This window comes from Nycticebus coucang, chromosome 5 (assembly GCF_027406575.1).
Source record: "Nycticebus coucang isolate mNycCou1 chromosome 5, mNycCou1.pri, whole genome shotgun sequence".
NCBI classification, from domain to species: Eukaryota; Metazoa; Chordata; class Mammalia; order Primates; family Lorisidae; genus Nycticebus; species Nycticebus coucang.
This window is the reverse complement of record NC_069784.1, coordinates 108,477,726-108,501,600: the sequence shown is the minus strand read 5'-3', so window position 1 is coordinate 108,501,600 and position 23,875 is coordinate 108,477,726. Positions and strand designations below refer to the sequence as shown.

Genomic DNA, 23,875 nt, shown 5'->3' with positions numbered 1-23,875 from the left:
GAGTAGGGCATCGGCCCCATATGCCGGAGGTGACGGGTTCAAACCCACCCCCGGCCAAAAACTGCAAAAAAAACCCCCAATGTGTGAAAGAACCTAGACACAAAATGAGAATGTGCTGTGCCTCAAGAACATAAGCATCAAGAACAAGCAAAAGTAATTAATGATTATAATTTAAAAGTTTTTGTCTCTGGTGGGGGGAGGAAGAAGGGTTGGCTGCAAAGGGGCACCAGAAACTTTGAGGTGACAGAAAAAAATCTTCTTTTGCCCATCACAAGGCCTAGATAATTCTTTTCCTTCTATTTGTAGTATACACAGGTCTCACTCTTGCTCAGGCTGATTTTGAGCTCCTGAGCTCAAGAGATACTCCTGCCTCTGCCTCCCAGAATGCTAAGATTACAGGTGTGAGCCCCGGGCACCTGGCAAAAAATTCTAATTTTGACTGAAGTGTTAAGTATGAAATTTGTCAAAATTCATGGATCCATACGATTGTAAATAAACTATACACCAATACAAATGAGCATAGGGAAATACATGAAGAAGGTGTAGAAATTAATAGTCTTTTTTTTTTTTTGATACAAGGTCTTGTTATGCTGCCCAGGCTGGCCTCAAACTTCTGGGCTCAAGCAGTCCTCCCACCTAGCTGGAAATACAGCCCTGCCTCCCTACATGCTGCAGACAGTAACTTTGATTCACTGAATGAAACATCAGCAAATATAATGTAAAACATAATATATACTTTGTGGTGGAAAAAATAGAATTCTCTCCTGACCAAGGCCAATTTCAAAAGCCAGGGCCAATATTAAGTTTAGGAGTATTTGCTGAGAATACACTGATTGCAACAACACAGACAAGAAGCATGGAAAGCTGCCAGCTAGCAGATGAAAATTGTCTTGGAACTAAGAACTCAGTAAAGATAATTCACAAAAGATAACCTGGTAAACACCCAGAAGAGAACCACAGATTGTTAGGGTCCCCGGGTTTTAATAACGCTGCCTCTGTCATCCAGCTCACACGGCCACTGAAAAGGCCGCGGGTGTCCAATACTTGGTAAGCATTATTGTTTTTAGGTCCTTATGACTAAAACCGGTAGAGCTGATTAGTCCATACCCTTGTTACGAATCAATAGTGATGCATTCATTCGGCTTTCCCCGCATTCATTGAGAGCCGGCTGTGTCCATCCCTGTGTTGGGCACTGAGGTTATCACAGCTGAGAGGACACGGTCGCTGTGGTCAGGAAATACGTGCTTTCAACTCCCGGTGGCAGCCCGCTGCCCCAGGCCAGCTGCTCACGCACATCAGCTCAGGATGCAGCTCCTGGTCCCCAGCTTCTCTCCCCTGGGACCGCAAAAGGGTCGGCCCCAAACTCGGGGCAACGCCCACTCCAGCCGGCAGGTGGCGCGTGCGGTCGACGCCGTGGCCGGATGACTTGGGCTCGCGGCTCCGCTTGGGGGCGCGGTCGTGCGGCTTGCGGGCCGCCCTTCACGAACAGAACCGTCTGGCCGGGCTCCTGTTTTCTGAGGGTTTCCTAAAAGGCGAGCACCCGGCCCTTCCCCGCTTCCGCCCCGGCTGCGGTTGCCGGCGGGGCTCTGGAGGGAAGCGACTCTGCGGAGCCGCGGTCACCTCCGGAGGTCCTCGCCCCTCAGTCCCTTTATTCCCGAAGCCTGGCCCGGCCGTGCCGGGCGCCCTGGGAAGGCGGGGATGGTTCCGATGGAGACGCAGCTGCAGAGCATTTTTGAGGAGGTGGTGGTGAGTGCTGCTGCCGGCGATCCAGGACCGGGGCTCGGGGCGGGGGACTCGGGGGCAGCGGGCAGGGGGAGTCGGGGGGTGTCCTCCTCCCACGCCTCCCCTTTGCTCCGACACCGACTGTGTGCGGGGCTTCAGAGATCCTCAGAGGGCTGTCAGGTTCAGTGTACCCTTTGAAATCCTCAGCGCCCTTGGTGACTGGCCAGGCAGGTATTGTTAGTTTTTCGGCGCTGGTTAAGATGTCTTGGCCTATGTTACATTGTAATATTTCCCTAAGGGAGGCTTCCTGTTAAAATTCACCTTGTTTACGTTTTTACTTTTTACAGAAGACGGAAATTATAGAAGAGGCTTTCCCCGGGTGAGTGTGTGCACGGCAGATGTGTTTTTATGCTATTGTGTCTTTGTAAGATTTAATTTAGGTTCTTCCTGGAGGGTTATAGAATCCACTATTCTGATTATGTTTACCTTTTAAAAACTAGTGGCAAATAATGCAATTTTTGTTTTTTTTAGCATGTTTATGGATACCCCTGAAGATGAAAAAACAAAACTAATTAGCTGTTTGGCGGCCTTCAGACAATTTTGGGGTGGTCTTTCTCAGGTGAGCATTACATTTTTAATTTTTTATGTCTTCTTTTTTTTACATTTACTTGATGTTGCTCTTAAGATATTTTTGGAAAGGGAGAAATAAAATTGTCACCATTTATTTTTCTGGCTTCCATTTGTCTTAATTTATATGCCTCAGTGGAGAACCTGTGTTGAGAAGTCAAGTTGATGACTGCGCAGTATAGCATGTTTTTAAAAATCTCTCCAATGTTAAATTATGTAAGACAGTTTTTATCCTCTTCTGATTTGTTAGGTATACTTGAAAACAGTGCATTGGCCAGGTGTGGTGGCTCACACCTCCAATCCTAGTACTTGAGGGAGACTGAGGCGGGAGTATTGTTTGAGGCCTGGAGTCGGAGACCAGCCTGAGCAAGAGGGAGACCCTGTCTCTACAAAAAATAGAAAAATTATTAGAGTGTGGTGGGAGGTGCCTGTAGTCCCAGTTACTTGCGGTGCTGAAGCAGGAGAATCCTTTGATCCCAGGAGTTTGAATTTATTTATAGTGGGCTATGATGAGACCACTGCATGCCACCAGGGGTGACAGAACAAGAACCTGTCTCAAATAAATAAATAAATAAAATTGGTTTAGAAACCAAACACAGTTGTAGTTAAGTTTTACTTGGATAAGAATTTTTTCATTCTTTTTGTTCTTTTTACTAAATGAACTACAGCAGCATTGATACAAAGGTACTATGATGGAGTTGCTATACTAAAGATACTAAAATAGAAATAAAAAGTCTATAATAAGCATACAAAGATATAATACGCATGGGGAAAAAACTTACAAAACTTAGTAACAAAGAATAGATGCATTTTATCAGAAAACACTTCCATGAAGAAGACAAAATGTGTGATCCTTGAAGATCTCTTGTTCCAGGAGTGCCTTGTGTTCCCATGGTGCACTGTAGGTAAGGAAATGACAACTGTGTCTGCGTGTCAGCCACTGTGGTAAGATTTGCCACTTAGACATGGGTCATATAATGGCAGTATGTTCATATTTTACAATTTTGTTTTAGTTATCTTCTAATAGATAATACATTCATATTATTCACAATGTGTAGATACAAAAGGGTGGACCCAGTGGCTAGTCTCCCTCACATCTCTTACCTGTTCTTTTTCCTGTCTAAAGCCAGTATCCCCAGTTTATGTTTTCTCCTAAAAGTATTTTATGCATGTAGAATCATTTCTTAAAATGGTCAGATACCATGTGCACTGTTCCTTAATTACCACCTTGCCTATCTCCCCTAAAAATAAATTTTTAAGGTAATTCCATATCAGGCCATTAGAGTTTCTTTTTCATTCTTGCCTTTTTTTTTTTTTGTATAGAGTCCTAATATTCCATTGCATGGCTGCACTTCATTGATTTAACCCATCCCCAACTGACTGACTTTAAGTTTCTGTTTAACTTTTTTTACTTTCAACAATGCTATAATATATAATATTATGCACAGGACATAGGCTAAATTTCTGAGTAGTAGTACTGAGTCAAAGGGTATGCCCATTTATTTTTATACAACTTGCTAATAGTTTTGCTTAAGTGTTATGCCAGTTTATACTCCTACTAGCAGTGTATGAGGTTGTCTATTTCCACTGAGTTTTATTTCTCAGTGATGTTGAACATGTTTGCAACTTATTTTGATTTTATACTTTTTAATCCATTAAACATTTTATGAGTTAAGGTGTGTCCTTTGTGAGACATTTATATTCCAGTAGGGGAGCCAGGAAGAAAACAGGTATTTCTAAATCATCATTATATGTACTACAATAAAGCAGTAGAAGTGTGCATGGGCTGGGTGCTCACACCTGTAATCCTAGCGCTCTGGGAGGCCAAGGCTGGAGGATTGCTTGAGTTCAGGAATTCAAGAGTGGCCTGAGCAAGAGTAAAACCCCATCTCTACTTAAAAAAAAAAAAAGAAAGGAAAATTAGCCAGGCATTATGGTGGGCACCTGTAGTCTGACCTACTGGGGAGGCTGAGACAGGAGGATCACTTGAACCCAAGAGTTTGAGGTTGTTGTGAGCTAGGCTGACTCCCAGCACTTCAGCCTGGGCAACGGAGTGAGACTCAGTCTCCAAAAAAGGGGAAGAATATTATTGTGCATGAAGGACTGTGGTCATGTAGAGCTTAGGACATCATAGGCTCCTCTTGGAAATGTGCTAGAACACAAATTAGATATGGGGACAACATTTTAATATCAGATTTAAAGTTTTACAAGTCTAGAAATCTGATTTATTATTGGATTCATTATGGACCTTTGTTTGGTCTTGGGGATTAGATTAACACTAAAGTCTCATGAAGCTGAGATATTAATTTATAGATTCACTCTCCAGTGACAGGAATATTTACATATTAAGGGCACTATTAACAGTGCCTTACACAAACCCTGTTAGAGTTTGCTATTGACCATGAATATGTTAATAAAATCTTACCACTTTTGGAAGTCCTGTATAATAAAAATGGTAGAGTTTAATCTATGTAATTGTAAGATTTTAAGCTTAAAGAACAGATAATAAGTCTGTATTTTAAAAATCTTTTTTAAAACTTATTTTCATTCCCAGGTGTTCCTAGTAACATATTTCATGTATAGTCTTAATATATTCCCAGGTGTATTATTAGCTATCTTTTAGTAATAATTTATAATCTTTGACCTAAAATAAACATTTTCTAATTTTCCAGGAATCTCATGAACAATGTATCCAGTGGATTGTTAAATTTATTCATGGCCAGCATAGTCCTAAGAGAATCTCTTTTCTTTATGACTGCTTAGCAATGGCAGTTGAGACTGGTCTTCTTCCACCCAGGTATGTTTAATGGTGGGTATGAGTGATTCAAAGAATTGGCTTTTCTTGGCGGCACCTGTGGCTCAGTGAGTAGGGCACAGGCCCCATATCCTGAGGATGGCAGTTTTGAACTTGACCCCGGCCAAACCACAACAAAAAAATAGCCAGGTGTTGTGGTGGGCGCCTGTAGTCCCAGCTACTCAGGAGGCTGAGGCAGGAGAATCGCCTAAGCCTAAGAGCTGGAGGTTGCTGTGAGCTATGATGCCATAGCACACTACCAAGGGCAACAGATTGAGACTGTCTCTAAAAAACAAACAAAAAAAAGAATTGTCTTTTCTATAAATGTTTAGAAATTGGTTGAGGTTGTTGTGAAATGATAAAGAAATGAAGAAAAAAGTGAGGTTCATTAAAGGAATCTTTCAAGATACCTCAGGTTTTAGTTTCTAGGATGCAGTATTCTTTGAATTGCTTATAGGGTCAAAAGCAGGCAGCCTTTGCCTTTCTGCTCAGGGGCTGAGATCACTCATTAGTGATTAGTTTATTTTGATTTACTTTTTCCGCACAATGAATTACCTCATCACTTCATGGCTTAAAAGAATAATAATTTTTTAAATTACTATTCGTGGTTATGGTGCTTGACTAAGCTTAAGAAGCAGATTTTTGTGAGTCTCTCACATGATCACAATTCAGGGTGACTAGGGCTGGAGTCGTAACAAAAGCTGCTCACACAGGTATCTAGTGGTTGGTCCATGGTGTCATGTAGGACCTCACTTGGGGCTGTGGGCCAGAACCTACACATGCCCTCACCTGTGGCCTGGACTTTTTTACCACATGGTGGGGTCCAAGAGCAAGCCTTCAAGAGAGGGATAGACAAAAACTGTATCACCTTCCCATGGGAGTCATCCTTCATCCTTTTGCCATATTCTAAGGCCCACCCAAATCTAAGAAGAAATAAAGTAGACCCTCTCCCCATATGAGGATTGTATCATTGTCAAGTTTCAGAAGAGCATGTGGAATCCAAAATCTTGTTGCTACCATCTTGAGAAAATGCAATCTCCCATAAGGCAATAGATGGTAAACATTTAAGCAAGGGCTGTTGATAACACTTCTATGCAGTGGAATTAAAACATAATGAATATTATTTAGTTGGACTTTTTTTTTTAGTTTTTATTTTTACATATACATGTGTTAATTAGGTTTCCATTTTTTTTTTTTTACTTTCACAAAATTAAAAAGACTTAACATTTAATAACAATAACAACGTTTAAGATAAGGATTAGAAACAAAAACCTTGTAAAGAACAAAGGAACATAAATACATTCAGAAAACACATACTGAATCTCAGACTCAAAGCATTCTATAATAGACATACTCTTATTTGACAACGTGAATGTTACTTTCTTTGCATTATTATTGCTCAGTATTTCGATGAAGCAATTGTCTGATTCCTTTTCTGGACTTTGTTTTTGATCCTTCATACAAGTAAAACATGTAAAATATCATGTATGTTTAGACGTGTATTTAAGTAATACTGCTCTTTTATGAAAAACACTTGCTATGGTTAATATATTAATACTGGCAATACATAGACCATGGCGATTAGAGAACTTGGAAAATTCTGTTATAACTGGAATGTGCATTTCTTTCTTCTAGGATGGTTTGTGAATCCCTAATCAATTCTGACAGTCTTGAATGGGAAAGAACACAGCTGTGGGCCTTAACATTTAAACTAGTTCGGAAAATAATTGGGGGAGTGGATTATAAGGTATTTTTTTTGTAATTATGAAAAGTGATTCCTTTCAGATATGATTAATTTTTCTGATATATCTTATTATCAAGTGAAAGAAATGAAGTAGAAGCATTTACAAAAATCTTTTTTTTTTGTCTATTTTCTAAAAGAATTTAAAGTTACTCAGTTGTTTCTATGGATTCTCTGTTCATCTTTCAACATTCTTAAAAATCTAGATGGCTAATATATTTTTATGAAGAATAAGGAAGGCCCAAGGCAGAATCTGTGTTCCCATATGCCACAAGTCTTATGCTGTCATGCCCCTCAGATGAAGAGCATGGAGCAGGGGTGTGTGGAACTGAGGAGGGATGTGGACAGCAGCTGATTACGGGAGCAAGACCTACTTCACCTCTAACTTGATCTCCCAAGATTTGTGTCTTTCCTTAGCTAATAATTTCAGCACTCTCCTCCTCACCAAAAACAACAATACACGTTTTCTCATTGTGTCTCATAATACAGCTCAAGAACTCACGGCTAAAAAAAGCCTTTCTTCTTCTTTAAGCTACTTTTGTTAACATTTGTCAAAGAATTACCAGTACGTGACCCTATGCTTTGTGTCTTCATTTTCTCTAATCTGAAGTGACTTAACAGATAATAATAAGTGACCTAACAGATTATCAGTGTGACTCATGATTTAACATAAAATTAACTCTTAAGTAGCTTTTTCGATTATTTTCTCTTTACTCAGATTTATGCAGTTCTTGTCTTTTTACTTATTTGTGTGGTGCTTTACAATTAATTATTCTTCCAAATATATGTCTGCCTTTTTACAAGCGTGGTCATATAATATACAGTCGATAAATACATGTTGGATGAAATTTCTTTTTTATATATCAGATAATGCAACTGGTATTAGATATGTGAAGATGATTAACAGAATAGCTTTGGATGTGGTTGAGAGATTAAGGCATGTGACTGATGAGAAGGTGAATAAAGTTAGATTATACCAAAGGGAGTGAGCAAAAAGTGTGTGAGCAAAAACTTTAATATTATTACCCACATTTTCAGAGTACTTTCAAGTCCTATTCCAGTATATTTCCATCCATACGTACAAATTAAGGTTTTTGACCAGAACAGTAGAAATGAGAGAAAAAAAAAAGCTCAATGCTGATATGAGGATAATTAAGGTCCTGGTACACAGTAGAAGGTGGGAAATGGGGAGAGCTGAGAAAGGGAGGGAGGGGTGAGGGGACACCGGGCGTGTACACTTTTGGGGGGAGGGACACAATCATAAGAGGGTCCTTATCTAACAAAAGCAGTCAATGTAACCTGGTTCTGTGTACCCTCAGTGAATCCCCAACAATAAAAAAAAAAAAAAGCTTGGCAGAATATATAAGGGACTTTGTCCATTCACATTACAAGACATTCTATATAATTCTATTTGGGATATGTCTCTCTTATTGGGTTACCGTTAAGAACTCTGATTCAGAACATTTAAAGGTGTGACCCTAAAGGAATGTATAATAATGAAGCCTTTGGTGGTTTTAGCTAGCATAAAAGCCACTTAGTTTTAAACGTTGCCTTTTTTTCTTATATCAGGGTGTTCGAGATCTCTTAAAAGTGATTTTGGAGAAAATTTTGACAATTCCTAATACAGTGAGCTCTGCTGTTGTACAGCAGCTTCTGGCAGCAAGAGAGGTAATTTAGACATGTCTGAAATTCATTGATTATCAACTCAACAGAGTCTAGTTTTGTGCCTTTAAAATTTACGATATTTTGCATAATGTTCCATTTTTTTTTACTTCGTTGTGCTCCTGTTTAAGTCTACCAATATTTAGCATTCTCAAGGTTACTTACTAATCATGAACATTCTATTCCATTGTTTATTATCTTCCTTTCTAGATATTCTTTTCATATAAGTGGATTTTTTTATGCTACACTTTAAATCCAATAAGTTCATGATACCTCTACTTTTTAAATTGGCAAGTAACAATTGTGTATACAGGTGCACATGCACATACATACCCACATTGTGGAACGGCTAAATCAGACTATTTAATATATATATTTTACCCCCCATACTTATTTTTTTGCGATGACAATGCTTAAAATCTACTATCATAACAATTTTCCAGTATGCAGTATATTTTTATTAAACATAGTCACCATAATGTATGATACATCTCTTGAACTTACTCCTTCTAACTGAAATTTCGTGTCCTTTGACCAACATCTCTCCCAAACAGTAATTTCTTTACTTTTTAAGGTCCTCTTTTGTTGATGTTGTTTTTGTTGTTGCTATTGTTGTATTAAAAGACTTATAGGTGGGACTAGTTGAGAATAAAGTTACCTTTTTATTTTTCTTAGGTTATAGCATATATTTTGGAAAGAAATGCCTGCTTATTACCAGCGTATTTTGCAGTCACAGAAATCAGGAAACTATACCCTGAGGGAAAACTTCCACACTGGGTAAATTTTATGTTTCCCCAAATTTTAAAACAGCTATGTTAATCTTATTTTTTGTGTACTTTTTTTTTTTAAGTAGTCACTTTTATCCTTAGATAGTTCATATTTTTTAAATCATAATTTAAATCTTTCATTTCTTTGCTGTCCTATTCAGACAATTTATATGCCCTGTAATAAAATGTGCACAGCTTCATCAGCTAGCTAAGGATATGATGATGGGACTTTGTTTAATTCAGAGACAGATGAGCTGGTAGACAATTGCTTGGAATAAAACAAAAACCACCGAACCTTTGAGTAATTATCATGTGGCAGGCATTGTACTAAATGTTTACATGTTTTCTCTCATTTTATGTAAATGATCCGTATATTTAGGGCAATCTCAATTTTATTTTTATACTTATTTGATCTTTCTCCGCATCTCCCCCTCACTCCTCCCTCCCTGTCTCTCCCCTGTGCTCATATTCTCTCCCTCTCTCTCTCTCTTTTTTAGTTACTTGGAAACCTGTTATCAGACTTTGTGGATACTTTCAGGCCCACAGCAAGGATAAATTCCATTTGTGGTAGGATTATAATTGAAAATATATCAAATAGTACCTTGTGTTTAATGATCTGACTATTGACCAAAGCCAAAGGATGGACTCTCATATGTGTCTTGGTGGCTTGTTTTTTAGTGATTCTCTAGGACAGTGATTGTCAACCTTCCTAATGCTGCAGTGTATTTTCATTGTTGAAAAGGGGTTGCGACCCACAGGTTGAGAACTGCTGCTCCAGAAACTTAGTACATATATAATAAATAGCCTTTCACTTGTTTTTAGGTTCTTTGTGTTCTGAGTGTAGGGAGGGAAGAGCAACTTCCCTTCCAATGATCTAAATGTCAGATAAAACCATTACAGACTGTGGGTTTCCTATTGAGTAGAAAGACCTTTTAATACAGCTAATAAAGCACCATGGCATTGCTGGGCACTTGGAAGTCTCAGCATAGATATTTCTCTGTGGCCACAGAACATGAGAATTTCAGGCTCATTCAGCCCATTCACATTTATACTTTTGTTCTTTATTTCATGTATTTTGTTTTCCATTTTCTTATGTTTTGTTAGATTCTCTGAACTTTCTTTTAAAAATAACCATGTGATTTGACAACTTTTGCAGTGCCCAGTGCCCTGAATTATTTCTAGAAATTATGGTGGCCTGATAACTGTTTAGGAATATTGACTGTTATTTATTCAGTGGTCAAATATTGAGCACTTCCGGTGAGCCAGGTAATATTCTAGACATTAGAAGTACAAAAATAAACTAAATAGATACTGGACAGATAATTCTTACATTTCTGTCTTTTGTAACTAAATGGATATTCATCACATTTAATGAATTATGGAAATGAAGCAGGTTTGAGAAGGATGGTGATACATTGAATTTAAGACACGTTGAGCTTGACATACTTCTGGGACATCCAAGGGACAATATTTGTTAGGTAGTTTGATATACAAGCTGATAGTCATATGCTACATCTAAGGCCTCTAGAAATATCCCACATAAAGTGCATTATGTTGATCTAGTGATCTCAAACTTCTCTATAAAGGATCATATAGTAAATACTTTAAGCTTTATGAGCTATGTGATCTGTTGAAACTACTCACCTCTGTCGTTGTACTGCAAAAGCACCTATGTTCCAGGACAACATTATAACAGTAGGTAGCAAGCTAGATTTGTCCCGTAGATTGAAATTGTCTGACTTCTGTCCTAGGCACCTGCACAAAATGCAGCATTTTTTGAGTTCAGAAGGCCTGTACTTTGATCATCAATCATCTGAACTAAGTAATCAAAGAAAATTCTGATCATTAAAACGGTTTTAAAACCGTTTTCAAACCAAAGCCTGGTTTGTACATGCTCATACTGTGTTTTGTATTTACTTAAAAAGATTTTTCTTAACATACAATAGGCCGCTGCAGTCTTCTGCCAGTTGTAAATAACTCAGGCGCCATTTGTAATTCATGGAAATTGGACCCTGCTACCCTTCGTTTTCCTTTGAAAGGCCTTTTGCCATATGATAAGGTATGTTGCTAAATCTAATGGAACTTTCGGTTCATCTAACAGTCTTTATTATAATAAGACTTATTATGGTGAATAGCCACAGAATGAAGAAGTAAATGTTTAATGAAAGGTAATTTATGATGTATCATTTTATTCCAGTATTCAGATATAACAATGGTTTGTGTTATTGTGAATGCTTATGCCCCAACAGTCTTCTTAGGCAAAGTATTTAGAGATTGAAAACTGACATTTTAAATTGATTTCTTGACTAAAGCCCCACATTTGCCAAGTTGTAGAACTCAGTCTGATTCCAGAATGTATGCTATTAACCCCTGTGCTATGAAGATTGTTCCTCTCCAAATTTGAAATTACTGTTTATTTTTTCGCTTTTAAGAGAATGTTTGAAAACTAGTCTCTGTTCCTCTTTGATTAGATTTTTGAGCAGAAGTTTCTTCCTATGATGCTTAGGTTTCATGTGACTATCTGAAGTCACATTTTTGAGTTTAATTCTAAAGGGGTTTGCTTTTTCAAATCACTAAAATTTTAATGTTCCTCTTAGGGACATTACTACTAAATTTTTACATTAATGAGCAGTCTTACAGATTGGACTGATATTTCTTTGGGTGTAGTTGCTCTTTTTATAACTATAACTACCTTCAGTCAATTCTTGCTATAGAAATTTCTACATAAAACAGGCATGTTGATTTGATTTAAAATGCCCTAAGGAATTCTTCAAAATTAATACATTGAAGTGAATTCTTATGTACCCATACCCCTTTCCCATTATTTTATTATTAAAATGAAGAAAGGGGCAGAAAACAGAGACATTATGGTAGCTGGGGTGAATTGCAAGACTACTGCCTGAGAGGACTCAGTTAAAAATAACAAAAAGGTAAGAAATTTAATGCAGTAACTGTTCTTAAGGTTTTTATTTCCAAATTGCATTTCAAAGAGTATCTTAAAAATCAGTACATAAAATGATTTTTTTTCTTTTTATCTGTCCATCCTCTAAGGGACTACTGAAATAATAAAACCCAGATAACATTATGCCAATGGAACTTCAGATAAACTTCTCATTGACTTACCAAAATTTTGCATCTTCAGAAACATAGAAGTGAAAATGATGTGCTCTAGAAAACTTAGATGAGCCAGAAACTGGCTAGCATTCATGAAAGAGTTAGAATAAACTAGAATGAAATCTTTCTAAAGTAATATTTTTAATAAGCGCAAGTTAATCTTGTAAATATGCTTGAGCTAAATTCACAAACAAAAAGAAGCACATGACTGTTCCCTTTATTTCTCTAATGGTTTGCTATTTAAGAGCCAAAGAGCTGTTTGGGAAACTCAGTAGGCAAATAGGGGATTGATTGGCCTATAATCAAGGCATATTGGATATACTTTCAGGTTGTCATTTGGAAGAATAGCTACAAATTCCAAAAAAGAATTTTTTATTTATTTAATTTTATTTACATATTTATTAAGAGACAGATTCTCACTCTGTTGCCTCAGGCTAGAGTGCCATGGCATCAGCCTAGCTCACAGCAACTTCAAACTCCTTAGTTTAAGTAATTCTCCTGCCTCAGCCTCCCAAATAGCTGGACTACCACAGGACTTAGCTACTTTTTCTATTTTTTGTAGAGTCAGAGTCTTGATCTTGCTCAGACTGGTCTCCAACTCCTGAGCTCAAGGGATCCTCCCATGTTACCCTCCCAGAGTGTTAGTAGGCACAAGCTACTGTGCCTGGCAAAAAAGAATTTTTATACGTAGCTTTCCGGTATTATTATAAACTGAGTTTGGTTATCAGTAAGTGTAAACTTACATTCCTAGAAAACGCTCCTAGAAAATTGGTCAAGTTTAACAGGAAGCAAAGATATTTTTAATAATATTTATGTCTAAGAAATGTTATTACTAAGGACCAAATCTACATAAATTGATGTTGCAATACCTAAAATTTAAAAATGTCAATCTTTTTATGTTTTCAGGAATATAGAATGGAAATCACACTGGGAAAGGGGGATTGGAAGATCTGGTTCTAGTGTTATCTTAATTGTTACCCTCTGTGTGATCTTGGGCAAGTCCCTTTACCTCCTTATCAATTGAGGGGTGGGAACAGATACATTGTAAGCACTAAAATCCTATGATTTTTTTCCCCCACTAGATACTGCCTACTGTGTGAAGGTAATAAGTGCATTTAGAGGACTTTTTAATCTCAATTTCAAATAATTTGAATTAACATTTATGTTGATCTTGAAGCAATGATTTTCTTTATTTTCTTTAAAGGATCTGTTTGAACCACAGACTGCTTTGTTGAGATATGTATTGGAGCAGCCTTATTCCAGGGATATGGTCTGCAATATGCTAGGTTTAAATAAGCAGGTACTGTACTATACCAGAAACCTAGTAAATTTTGCATAGAATCTGCACTATTCTTTTCTCTTTTCTTTGCTATAGCTAACTGAGCAAAACAGTTACAAAACTATTTGGTGATTTTTTTAAATATATGGTTTATTAAATAACATTGTTTCTATCGTTTCTATATTGCTTTAAGAATTGTTTAAATTAAAAAATGAGATTTTTTAAAGTTGGTTTATTTTGCATTGCTTTTTTTTCTATAAGGCCAGTTTCAAGAATACCTTTTGCCAGAGAAACCTACACATGACTTAACCATAATTTTTGACTTTTTTTGTTGCTTGGGTGTCTATTTTTATAACCCTGTAATCTTCAGCGTGGCCTTCTTGCTGACTTTTTTTTTTTTTTTTTGGTGTATATTTGTTTATTTTTGGTGGTGTAACATGTGGGAGGGTTTGTGCTGACTCTGGGTTCCTTGAGGCTGGCCTCATAGTCACTGTTTTGTCTTTTCTTTTTTTCTTCCTTTATTTTTGTTCTGTCCTGTCTTGTCCTGCCCATCCTCCAATGCTCTAGACCTTGAACATTGCTCAGGTATGTTCACAACCTTACTGTTGTATTGTGACTAACGATACGCTGGCCGCTTTGTAGCCACTGATTCCATTTAGAGAATACGTGTATGGTCGGGGCTTGAAATTGGCAGGACCATGCTGAGACCAAGGCCACTAAAAAAATTTCTTCTTGGGATATGAGAGTTCTTTTTGGTGGATTGTTTTTGGTTTTGTTTTTTGGTTTTTGGTTTTTTGGTTTTTGGTGTTTGCTTTTTTAATTTTTTTTTTTTTTTTTTTTTTTTTTGGTTTTTGTTTTTAAACAAAAAGACAACACCTGGCATTCAGTGAACCCTGTCACTTTTTGATGGGCTGTTTTTGCTTCCCACTCCATTTTACTGTTTTTCATACTTTAGGGCTACAGCTAGCCTCGTAGAATTTTCAGAGATGGAAAGATTTGTGGTGGCCTTTATCTTTCCAGACAGTTAAAACAAATAAATAAATAACAACAAAAATACTTACGTTGCTTTCTTTGCCTTAAAACAAAAACAAATTAAAAATAACACAAAGAGAAAAAAGTACTTTAATAGAGATACACTGCTTTTAAAAGTTGGAGTGGTAAACTTGATACAGGAAAGGTTTTTTTGGAAACCTGGGGATTGACTAAGAAATGTCACACTCTTAGGTGACCCCACACCTGTTTGACAAACACTCTTCTTGGTCCATCTTTGCCAGAAGTGCCCTCCTCCTGGAGTGAGCTCCCCTCAGGTGAGGCTCACCCATGGTGGAAGAAAAACACTGTGGCCAAACTTCATAAACCAAACTCTTGTACAGTCCCAAGTCTGTTCCAAGACTTTTCACCTTTGATGTTTTAAACAACATAGTGGTTCCAATTATTTTTGTTAAAACTTTTTGAACCCAACATATTAAAATAAACCAGCTTTTTGATTTTAAAAAGACATTCTTGTCTAGGTTATATAAAATAGCGTTACTGTTTGCAATACTATAGTGAAGGTTGTGCCAGTGCTTCCATTTATAAAGACCTATTTTTGAGGACATATAGCTTGGCCATAAAACTTGCTCAGTGTTGAAACTTTGCATGCCAAACCTCACCCTAGTAGCAGTATCTCTTTTATTATTTTAAGTTTTTTCTTCTGAAAAATTTGCCAAGTTTCCTTGTTTGGACAAGCCTTTGTACATGTGAAACTGAAACTGCTTCACATCAGAGTATCTGACAGTTACGCCACATAATCTGTCAAATTAACATCTTAAATACCAAGTCTTTAATTCTGATCAACTTTCACTTGAATTAGAGGTAAGTATTCAGTTAACTTTGAAAGAATGCTTCATGCTATGCCTTCAAACTAATTCTTGCAATGAACTTTAAGTCATACGTGACTTGATTTTTTTTTTTTTTTTTTTTTTTTTTTTGCAGTTTGGTAGATAAATGTACCCTTGGTCATTTGAGCTGCAAGTACCTTCCCCCAGACATCCTTAGCTGTCCCTAGCTGTTTTCTTTTGGGGAGCAGCTCTTCTCAAACTAGAAATTGATAGAACAATTGAGAGTATTTCTGATCTGATCATTTCAATAATAAGTTTCAACCTAAAAAAAGTTTATGACTAAGACATAAATCCATAAAAAATAAAGTTTATAATGGAAATGCTGACAGAACATTATTAGTATTGGTCCCACTGTAGTGTAAACATTGTCAGAAATTCACAATTCATCAGTAACTGTTTTCATAGAAAACTCTGTAGTGAGGGAACTTGTAGATGGAAGATAATAGCTGCATTGACTTGATAGATTATTTCTACCTGCCGGAAAGCAGACTGGCAAATGAACACACACACACACAGGATAGGAAGCTTCTGACTAAAAATAACCAAGTCATCTTATCACATCTTTTATCATTACAGAACTATATCCTACACTGTACTTTCTTGTCCTTTCTCTAGCAATGCAATAATTTACTTAAAGCTTGAAACTCTCTTAAGAGCTGTTCATATTGCATTTTCCAGTAGGAATTGGGCCATATTCTCTCCTAAGATCAGGTCTGTACCAAAGGTGATACTTAGCTCAGTTCTGTGATCACCAAGGTGAAATGTTAGACTTAAATTCAGAGTGGAAAAATCTTGTTTTGTGTGCTTCATGCTTCCCGCAGAGTAAAAGCATCACAAAATGGATACATTCCTCAAAGTTGTATGTGATTGGTTCAAACTCTGGCTACAGGGAGACAGTGAAATATTTACCATTCATGTTGTCTTAAACTAATCACTTAGTTTTCTTGGAAATAACTTTTGAAGTTATTTCAAAATACTTTTGAAAGGCCCCATTGAAAGCGTATTAACTGGCATAGGGCTCTGGTTTTCTGATTGGCAGCTTTCTTGGTTAAACCAGAGAATTTGATAAATGCCATTAAAAGAGATTTTTCTTCCCAATTTGTCCTGAATTGCTTTTAAATTGATTTATAGCATTGGAATAAGGATTTAAAATTAATGTAGGCTCACCTAAGCATAGTACGTCACAGTTTTACTGCAAAAGCATTACCAGAACTGTTACATGGAAAGTGGCAAGTGACACTCAATATAGCATGTGGGACACTAAGACTGAAAGGCACCATCATTTAATATTTGAAAGAGTAGTGGGAAAGGAGCAGGAGCATGGGTGGGTTCATATTAATGGTTCTATTAATACCTTGTGCCTGATTTTTGGCTTGTATCAAAGCAGAAAGTTTAAAATGAAATTCCAGTATAGTTTAGGCTGTTATCTAGGCGCATTAATGGAATAGTTAAAATACTGAATTTACATTTTCTCATCATTAAAAGAGATTTTAACTAAAAATCCAATATGACATAAACTAACATATTCAACTTTATGTGCTAGTATTTTGAAGCTTTAAATTTGTGAAAGCTTTCAGAGAGCATGTGAATAGCTATAAAGATAGCATCTACTGACTTACAATCTCTTAGCTTAGCCTAGAGATTGACAGCTAACCTTTATCCATAGATCCTTAGGCTGCTTTACAACTGTTTGTTCCACATTTTAAAACCACCAGCCATGTGGAAGAGAGTCTTAATTTTAATTTACCTGTCTTTTAATAAGGGAAAAGTAAAGCAAAACTTACTATTACAAAGCAGATAGTGCAAATTATTTTATACTTCAGTTTTTTTTTTCTTTTCTGATATTCTCAAAATTGGCAGATAAAGCAACATTTTTAAGCGGTTTGAGAAATGTTCTTGGCAATAGCCCTAAACACCTGGGAAATTTATAGTTAATCCTGTTAGATATTCTGCTACCACCAATTACAAGGGCATTAGGTATTAAAGAGATTTTTGACCAATTTAATTCTTAGCAAAAAAGTTGGAAGTAATCTTAAGTCATGTCATGGTCGTGTACTGAAAGATGATCAGCTTTAACTGTAAATTTCCTGGTGTTCTTCCTTTGTCAAAATCTTAGTATCTTTGGCTTTTCTTTTTTAATCATTAACTGGATGACCATCAACATGCTAAAAATATATAGGTGAAAATCTAGTTTTTAAAATGAATAGTTAATACTAAAAAGAGGAACTTTAAAGTGACTCAGGTGCTAAAATCCAATTTTACTTAGTTTGCTCTTTTTTTCCTAAAGCAGATTGATTGAAGACCCTTATGGATGGAGAAATAGATGACAAATTGGTTCATTTCCAAAGTAGAAGCAAATTCCCATCACTAGTGAAAAATTCCTACTGGAAATCCTGGCTTTACTTCTTTTCACAATTTTTTCTGACTCCTGTATACTTTGAATGATCTCACTCTCAATTTGTGTTGTCTGACACATTTCTTAGGTTGTTGGTGGTTGGCAGAACTAGTGAATTTCAAGCCCTGTACACAGTAGTTTTGCATGCTGATTTAAGAAATAGTCTGTAGTGTTGTCTGTTGCACTTTGCTCTGCTTCATAATGATAATGACATTTGGAGGAAAGTACTGTAGTATCAAGTGGTGGTGTTAATATCGCTATTTGTAAACCTGTAATGTGGTTGAACTGTGATCATGGCATTGTGTATTTTTGAAAAAATATGGAAAAACCATTGATGCTTACTGTTTGGACAGACGTTTGTTTTATTTGCATGTTTTCAGAAAGTGCAGCTATATTGGAGCTTTACGAGTTTGGAGCTGGCAAAGAGCATGCAAAAGAGGGGATGCTACTCATTATGTCTTGTTTATTTCTAAATTTGTCCCCATTTTGCATTTTTTCCCTAAATTTAAAAAAAATCATATCCCTTTTTCATGGCAAAAGACTGATAATCACATCTAAAGTTTAGGGGAATGTACAACATTAGTAATTATATTTACTAGAAAGGCTTCCAACTGCCTGCTACTAAGTCATATAAAATTTATAAAGGAAATATAAAAATGACTTGAAATATGACTTTTTTTCATTAAAAGTATATTTCTTAAATCACTTTAAAAAGCACATCTTTTTGCCTCTAGAAAGGGAAGTTGCATTTTCATTTTTAGTGTTTAAACTCAATTCTTTTTCTTGTTTTAGATTTTAAAATGGTCTAATTTAAAATTAAAGCTGCATTATGTTTGTCTTCCAAAAGGGAAGAGCAGAGATCAATCTTTTTTTTCCAGAGAAAATTATCATTTGTTCCATTTCAGTATCAGAGTCAGTACCATTGAAAAGCAGACATTGGGTATTCTGGCAGCTATTTAGATATACCCCTGTATATAAAGTTAGTGTAAACTTGTGGTGGTTAATTTAAATAAATAGATCACATCCTGCTTTATTTACTCAATCAGAACATTTGATCCCTGGAAATCCAGGGGTTTCATCTTTTACGTTAGATTACAAAATTAATTCTGCTATCCCTATCTCATATGCCTTTTAAAATGTTATCTTTTTTCAAAGGACAAATAACAAAATTGTCTCCTATATAGTGCCCTTTGTCAAATCAAACCAAAATGTCCATAGTGGAAGTCAAAAGGTGATAGGTAGTCTATTTTGTGGGGAACCTGAAAGAAAAATTTTCTATGAAACTTTGTCCCTGTGATAAAATAACATGATGCAGCTTTAATAGAGAAAATCTAACTTAACTTCTCAAGTTCAACTTCATTCCATGCTTCTCAGTCTCTTGTTACGATTAATGCCCATTAACTGGTGACTTCTGAAACTAACCGAGAGGCTTTTGGAATACTGTATTTAATCTCTGCCCTACAGCATAAGCAGCGCTGCCCTGTGCTGGAGGACCAGCTGGTGGATCTGGTGGTTTATGCTATGGAGCGATCCGAGACTGAAGAGAAGTTCGACGACGGGGGAACCAGTCAGCTCCTGTGGCAGCATCTCTCGAGTCAGCTCATTTTCTTTGTGCTTTTCCAGTTTGCAAGTTTTCCACATATGGTTCTTTCCCTTCATCAGAAGGTGTGTACTAAAATCTTTTGGTCAGAGCAGCTTCCCCCTTCACCTGCGATTAGTATGTTTAGGCTGATAAGGGCACTCCCCAGTGATTTCAGCATAGGCAGAAGTTCTAAGCCCTAATTTCTATCCTAGGTTTTAGGAGAAAATGTAAAAGAGAAAGTGTTGGTGAGAAGGAAGGCAGGAAGGTTTCTTAACATGACACTGTAAGAACTGAATTCAGTCATTCCTGCCACATATTCACAGTGCAGGCACCAGGGGATACAAGATAAAAAGCCACTATGACACCTCAAGGAGCACCTCACTGGAGGGAAGGTATATATATATAAACGATCTGCTCATAATTTAATGGCTGTCACAATGGAAGCATGTTTCCCTGCAATGGGAATGAAAGAGGATGGTCACTATCAAAGACATTAGGAATGGCTCTTATCAGAGACATCTTTGACACTTCAAGGATGAATAGAAATTTGCTAAGAGGAAAAGATAGGAAAGGTTTCCCTAGCAATAAGATCATCATTTGGAAGGGGATATAGGTGTGTGAGAACTGAAAGGGAAAATGTAAAAGAGGAAGTTTGGTGAGATCAGGAAGGCAGGAGGCAAGGGCGGACATGGAGAACACTAGATGTCCATGTGCCTGCTCTAAGGAATTTAGGTTTTGTTTTTGTAGGAAATCAGGAAGGGGATAGCATCATCATGTATAGTTAGAAAAATTACTGCCACTGGCCACAGAAGGAAGATGGTGGTGCAGAGATGGATGGGGGCAGAACCAGAGGCAGGAAGATCCCGCAGTGGCTGTGGGAGCAGTGGTTTGTATTTTTGTTTTTGGAGACAGGTTGAGGAGAACTAGGTGACTGGCAGCTGACACAGGGTATAATAAGGCTCTGGTAATGAATAAGAAGGTAGGACAGTGAATCCAAAAAAAGGGAAGAGAAATGGAAGAATAAATTTGTGGGGTTTTGCCACAAAGTTTTGGACACGGTGAATGAAAATAAATGTTATATCTGTAACATCTGTATAGCAGAAGTTATTTAGGGAACATTTTTCATAAAAGTTGTTAAAGTTCTTTTAACCACCCTCTCTCCACCCCACCATCACTGGTGTCTGTTATAATATACAGGAAACCAGGAAAAGCATCTTATGATAACCTGTCCTTGGTAATTTAAAAAAAATTCCTTTTGTTGTAATAGAGTATATCCGAGTTTTTGGTAATATTTTTAATAAGCATTATCCCATATTAAACTTGATTCTCCTATACAATGTGATCAATTTGATTACATTCTAAAACATTAAATGTTTGATGTGCATAGTTATTTTGGAGAACAGGAGAAAACATATATATAATAGTAAAATAAATAGTTAGGTTTTGCATGGTGTGTCTTGAATTGAGACCACATGATTAGTAAATGCCAAACTTAGATGCTTACTTTCCAAGACCAAAAACCTTCTCTGGGGAAAAAAAAAAAATTTCCTACATTCCTTTTTAAGTAGCTATGTACACACCTGTATTTAAACATCTTTTACAGTTAGCAGGACGAGGACTGATAAAAGGCAGAGATCATCTGATGTGGGTTCTCCTGCAATTCATTTCCGGAAGTATTCAGAAAAATGCACTAGCTGATTTTCTCCCTGTCATGAAGCTCTTTGACTTGCTGTACCCAGAAAAAGAAGTAAGTTTTATTGAATTGTTAACAATGTGATAAATAAATTATGTTTAATTTCCATTTGAGGATTTTAGTGTGATTTTGTGAAAAGAGTGCTGGATGTGGATGAGTTCTTTTTCCGATTCCATGGCTAACCATGACCATGAGAAGGGCATTCAGAATCATTTCACATTAGGTTTACTCATGTAAAATGAAGATATTAAACTAGATTATTTCTAAAGTTTATGCTAAATCACAGTAGAATATCAAGTATAGCCAGCTCTTTCTCTACATTCTAAGTATGTCTACAGTCTTAAAAAGCACTAAAGCTACACATCCAATGGCCAAATGACAGCATCTATTAATACCTGTTTTTCTGTTTGCCAAGTGAGTCTCAGTGTGTTCCCGCAGTGTCTTGTTATATAAGAAATTTGAGTAAAATGTGACATATTTTCAAGATTGCCATTTTAAAGAAACATTTTATTATGGAATTTTTAAACATATACAAAACTAGACTAAATAGAACATTAACCCATATACTCATCATCAAGAAATATTCCTGTTTTATCTTCCCTCCTTTTTTGTTAATGCTAGACTATTTTATTTATTTATTTATTTATTTATTTTTTGAAATAAAACTTTTATTGCAACACAATAATTCTAAGAATTGGAATACAGTGCATCACGGATGGCTGTTTAATATTAAATTGTTGTTAAGGTCTCCAACACTTAATCCCTGGCACTTAAAGACAATGTTTTCTGAAAAGTAATTATTAGCTACAGTTTTTTTTTGTTTGTTTGTTTGTTTTTTATTGTTGGGGATTCATTGAGGGTACAATAAGCCAGTTACACTGATTACAATTGTTAGGTAAAGTCCCTCATGCAATCATGTCTTGCCCCCATAAAGTGTGACACACACTAAGGCCCCACCCCCCTCCCTCCATCCCTCTTTCTGCTTCCCCCCCCATAACCTTAATTGTCATTAATTGTCCTCATATCAAGATTGAGTACATAGGATTCATGCTTCTCCATTCTTGGGATGCTTTACTAAGAATAATGTCTTCCACTTCCATCCAGGTTAATATGAAGGATGTAAAGTCTCCATTTTTTTTAATGGCTGAATAGTATTCCATGGTATACATATACCACAGCTTGTTAATCCATTCCTGGGTTGGTGGGCATTTAGGCTGTTTCCACATTTTGGCGATTGTAAATTGAGCTGCAATAAACAGTCTAGTACAAGTGTCCTTATGATAAAAGGATTTCTTTCCTTCTGGGTAGATGCCCAGTAATGGGATTGCAGGATCGAAGGGGAGGTCTAGGTTGAGTGCTTTGAGGTTTCTCCATACTTCCTTCCAGAAAGGTTGTACTAGTTTGCAGTCCCACCAGCAGTGTAAAAGTGTTCCCTTCTCTCCACATCCACGCCAGCATCTGCAGTTTTGAGATTTTGTGATGTGGGCCATTCTCACTGGGGTTAGATGATATCTCAGGGATGTTTTGATTTGCATTTCTCTAATATATAGAGATGATGAACATTTTTTCATGTGTTTGTTAGCCATTCGTCTTTCGTCTTTAGAGAAAGTTCTATTCATGTCTCTTGCCCATTGATATAAGGGATTGTTGGCTTTTTTCATGTGGATTAATTTGAGTTCTCTATAGATCCTGGTTATCAAGCTTTTGTCTGATTGAAAATATGCAAATATCCTTTCCCATTGTGTGGGTTGTCTCTTTGCCTTGGTTATTGTCTCCTTAGCTGTACAGAAGCTTTTCAGTTTAATGAAGTCCCATTTGTTTATTTTTGTTGTTGTTGCCATGGCAGTCTTCTTCATGAAGTCTTCCCCCAGGCCAATATCTTCCAGCGTTTTGCCTATGCTTTCTTTGAGGATTTTTATTGTTTCATGCCTTAAATTTAAGTCCTTTATCCATCTTGAATCAATTTTTGTGAGTGGGGAAAGGTGTGGGTCCAGTTTCAGTCTTTTACATGTAGACATCCAGTTCTCTCAACACCATTTATTGAATAGGGAGTCTTTCCCCCAAGGTAAGTTCTTGTTTGGTTTATCAAAGATTAGGTGGTTGTAAGATGTTAGTTTCATTTCTTAGTGTTCAATTCGATTCCAAGTGTCTATGTCTCTGTTTTTGTGCCAGTACCATGCTGTCTTGAGCACTATGGCTTTGTAGTACAGACTAAAATCTGGTATGCTGATGCCCCCAGCTTTATTTTTGTTACTAAGAACTGCCTTAGCTATACGGGTTTTTTTCCGGTTCCATACAAAACGCAGAATCATTTTTTCCAAATCTTGAAAGTACGATGTAGGTACTTTGATAGGAATGGCATTGAATAGGTAGATTGCTTTGGGAAGTATAGACATTTTAACAATGTTGATTCTTCCCATCCATGAGCATGGTATGTTCTTCCATTTGTTAATATCCTCTGCTATTTCCTTTCTGAGGAGTTCATAGTTTTCTTTATAGAGGTCTTTCACCTCCTTCGTTAGGTATATTCCTAGGTATTTCATTTTCTTTGAAACTATGGTGAAGGGAGTTGTGTCCTTAATTAGCTTCTCATCTTGACTGTTATTGGTGTATACAAAG

At 36.7% G+C, this 23,875-nt stretch overlaps 1 protein-coding gene across 3 annotated transcripts in view; it reads left to right on the top strand.

Moving 5' to 3' along the window:
* The first annotated feature begins 1,477 nt into the window (after window positions 1-1,477).
* MED23 (mediator complex subunit 23) overlaps window positions 1,478-23,875 on the top strand; it is a 52,689-nt gene continuing 30,291 nt past the window's right edge. The window contains exons 1-13 of one of the 3 annotated variants that reach the window (XM_053591047.1): window positions 1,478-1,746; window positions 2,070-2,101; window positions 2,254-2,341; window positions 5,022-5,146; window positions 6,779-6,890; window positions 8,454-8,552; window positions 9,222-9,323; window positions 9,811-9,880; window positions 11,260-11,372; window positions 13,632-13,727; window positions 14,274-14,291; window positions 19,446-19,646; window positions 21,167-21,310. In XM_053591047.1, coding sequence (XP_053447022.1) covers window positions 1,699-1,746; window positions 2,070-2,101; window positions 2,254-2,341; window positions 5,022-5,146; window positions 6,779-6,890; window positions 8,454-8,552; window positions 9,222-9,323; window positions 9,811-9,880; window positions 11,260-11,372; window positions 13,632-13,727; window positions 14,274-14,291; window positions 19,446-19,646; window positions 21,167-21,310 — 1,248 coding nt within the window. In that variant the 5' untranslated portion in view covers window positions 1,478-1,698. Of the gene's footprint in view, window positions 1,747-2,069; window positions 2,102-2,253; window positions 2,342-3,167; window positions 3,255-5,021; window positions 5,147-6,778; window positions 6,891-8,453; window positions 8,553-9,221; window positions 9,324-9,810; window positions 9,881-11,259; window positions 11,373-13,631; window positions 13,728-14,273; window positions 14,292-19,445; window positions 19,647-21,166; window positions 21,311-23,875 lie in introns of those variants that run through there. The other 2 variants (XM_053591049.1, XM_053591048.1) reach the window with 2 other exon arrangements.